Below are 3,243 nucleotides of genomic sequence, written 5' to 3'. Positions count from 1 at the left end.
AAAAACTACAAAAGAACAAACAAAAAGCTACATTGATCCAGGGTAAATCAAGACTCAACAATTAAACCTCACAAAGAGAAGCATCAAAAATCAAAATTCCAAAAACAAATCATTTTAAAATGGACTAAAATCAAAAACCCATCTTTCAAAATCAACAACAAATCAACAGAAAACAACAGAACATAAATTCATTAATAAGAAAAAGATTGGTATAAAATTCTAACCTGTAAAGATGAAAACTCTGCACTAGCTTTTTTGTGTGATGAGATTTATGAAGTATAGATGAACTGAAAAAGGAGTTATAGAGATGTAGCATGGGTTATATAGCAAACTTGAGGGGGGTGGGGGGAGTACAAGGATTTGATTAGTGGGTACTCCTGTCCATTTTTGCCATTTGCAAACTCTGCAACCTCTTTGTATTTTTCAAATTAGAATACTGACAAATTTTTGGATAAATTGCATTGAACATCCCTATAATATTGACTTGGTTACAGATACATCCACTTTATTTTAAAACCAAATACTTGCATATTCTAGGTTATTATGAAAATTCTATTAAGAAAAATGTTAGTTTAAACAGTGTTTTCATTTTATTTGTGAGGATTGCTACAAATATGAGGAATAAATATGTAGCTCGATATATTAAAATTTAAATACTAACAATTAAATTAAATTTTAAGTAAAAAGTTCTGATGTAAAGAAATTATTTATTTGTCGAAAACTTTATATGAGTGTGTATATGTGTTACGTATTCACTATTTTTAAATAAGGATAAGTAAGAGAATATATAACAAAGTTGCCTTAACTAATTAATTACGTGTTCTTAAATGCATTGAGCAATAATGAAAATCATTCACATTAATAAACTTAATTTTATCTAATAATTATTTTTGCTTGCTTTGAACATTAAGATAAAGTTTACAATGAAGGTTAATATATGCGAATTGCCATCAGACAAATCTAATAGTTACACCTTTTCCTTTTTGAGTTATATGAACAAAAGTAATTGATGTTAAAAATTAGTTGTACCAAATCAAAACTTTTACAAAAATAAAAAGTCAAAATTCTTCATATAGTAAAAAAATTATTAAATTAACTTTTTGGGGTGAGAGATTATATTACCTTTAAATATAGAGTAATAATAGCAAAAAATTACATAGCACATCAATAATTATAGGAAAAATATTTATTTATTTCAAAATAATTTATTATGTATTTAAAAATTTATTATATAAGAGTATTTGGGAAGTCATGAATTTTATAAAAAGAGAAAAAAAAGGAGTCATATTATTTTACTTGGAAAGGAGGGTAATTGCAAATGCATGCATGCCTTCATCTTGACACTCCTGACCTACATTTGTCAAGAATACATTACATCGAGAGTGGGTCTTATCAAATAGCTAAAGGACAAGTGTTAATACACTTGACATGAGGAGAGGCTTCACTTTAGCCTATGTGTAGCAACCAACTTCCAATTTTGCTTTACTTTAATTTCTTACTCCTCCTTTTTTTCTCCTCCCTCTTTCACCCCTACTATATTATTATTGTATTTTTAACTCAAGGCCTTTATTAGTTATATCACTATCTAAATTAATTTATTGATATTTGTATTAATAATTTTGTTAATTTCTGTATCTTCTGGTTAATAAGGAAGACTTATTTAATTCAGAATATCCTTTAATTAATCAGGAAAGTGCTTGTTTAATCCTGAGGAAACATTTCACACCGTTGAAATAGTTTCTTAGAACAGTGTCTAGCACGACTCAAGTATAATTAATATATTACTTAAAATTATGTCGTTATAATATTTGTTTAATATTCAGCATCATTAACTCGTTAAGAAGAAATTATATTACTGTTATAGTTATTATAATGATTATAATATTATAATTGAAGCAATAATATTATTATACACTATTATGTTATTATACTGCTAATATTGTTATTGTTATATTATTATTTTGTTAACAATTTAATAATATTATTATTGGTGTTTTACCGTTGTTCCACAACAATCTAAAAAATTATGACATATAATATTGGCTCTAAAATTATTGATAATACTAATGCTAGTGTTGCTCTCACTGTTTCCATTTCAGTCAGTTTGTCAGAAGATTATGGTATTGCAGAATACAAATATGAAAATAAATTTGGTTACATGTCTAATTTTAATAATAAAATCTTCATAGAAAATGCATCTCAATGCAAGAGAATACGCGAAAGAAATGATAATCTTGTTAAGTCAAAATTAAATTTGACTGAAATAAATGATATAATTATTGCAGTCATTTCAGAAATGAATATTGAGACCAATGTGAGAAATTGGGTGGTAGACTCTGGTGCTACTAGATATATTTTGTATAAATAAAAATGATTTTGTATCATACACCATAGTTGAGAAAGAAGAAGAAATCAGAATTAATTTGATTTCTGTGACATTATTAGAAAAAGTTGGAATAAAGGTTATATTTAAAAATATTGAGGTCATACTAAATAAAGGTAATATTCTTATTGGAAATGGACGTTGTAATCATGGATTATATATGTTTAATACTCATAATGATATTTTTAAAAATGTATCTACTTTTATGTATTTGACTAAGTCTATTTCTTTATAGCATGCTGGATTAGGACATGTTAATTTCTCTTATATAAAGAATATGCAATCACTTGGTTTAATATATGATTTAAACTCAAATAATTATGATAAATGTGAAATATATGCTGAAGCTAAAATTACTAAAAAATCATATTTTTTTTTTAGTTAATAAAGAAACTGATCCGTTATCTTTGATTCACACTGATTTGGATGATTTAAAATAAACTATGACTAAAGGTGGTAAAATATATTATGTGACTTTTATTGATGATTACTCTAGATTTACTAAGGTGTATTTGCTTAAAAATAAAGATGATGCATTTGATGCTTTTGTATCTTAGAAATCTGAAGTTGAAAATCAGCTTAGTAGAAAAATCAAGAAAATTAGATCTAATAGAGGTGGAGAATATGTATCTTTAAATGTCTTTCTGTGGAAAAAAAGAAATTATTCATGAAGTAACTCCGCTTTATTCACTTGAGTCTAATGGTGTAGCTAGAAGAAAAAACAGGACATTGAAAGAAATGATGAACTCTATATTAATGCACCGGGTAATTTGTGGGGTGAAACTATTTTATGTACATGTTATTTACAAAAAAGAATTCCTCATAAAAGAACTAGCAAAACTCCTTATGAATTGTGGAAA

At 26.0% G+C, this 3,243-nt stretch overlaps 1 protein-coding gene across 1 annotated transcript in view; it reads right to left on the bottom strand.

Moving 5' to 3' along the window:
* Positions 1-404, bottom strand: part of LOC107864627 (DNA-directed RNA polymerase V subunit 7) — a 10,938-nt gene extending 10,534 nt beyond the window's left edge. The window contains exon 1 of the mRNA XM_016711053.2: positions 225-404. Within this exon, the coding sequence (XP_016566539.1) occupies positions 225-316 (92 nt within the window). The 5' untranslated portion in view covers positions 317-404. The remainder of the gene's footprint in view (positions 1-224) is intronic.
* Between the last annotated feature and the right edge of the window lie 2,839 nt (positions 405-3,243).

The sequence above is a fragment of the Capsicum annuum genome, chromosome 3, assembly GCF_002878395.1.
Source record: "Capsicum annuum cultivar UCD-10X-F1 chromosome 3, UCD10Xv1.1, whole genome shotgun sequence".
Lineage (NCBI taxonomy): Eukaryota > Viridiplantae > Streptophyta > Magnoliopsida > Solanales > Solanaceae > Capsicum > Capsicum annuum.
Note: the sequence above shows the minus strand (reverse complement) of the source record. Positions and strands in the feature narration are given on the sequence as shown.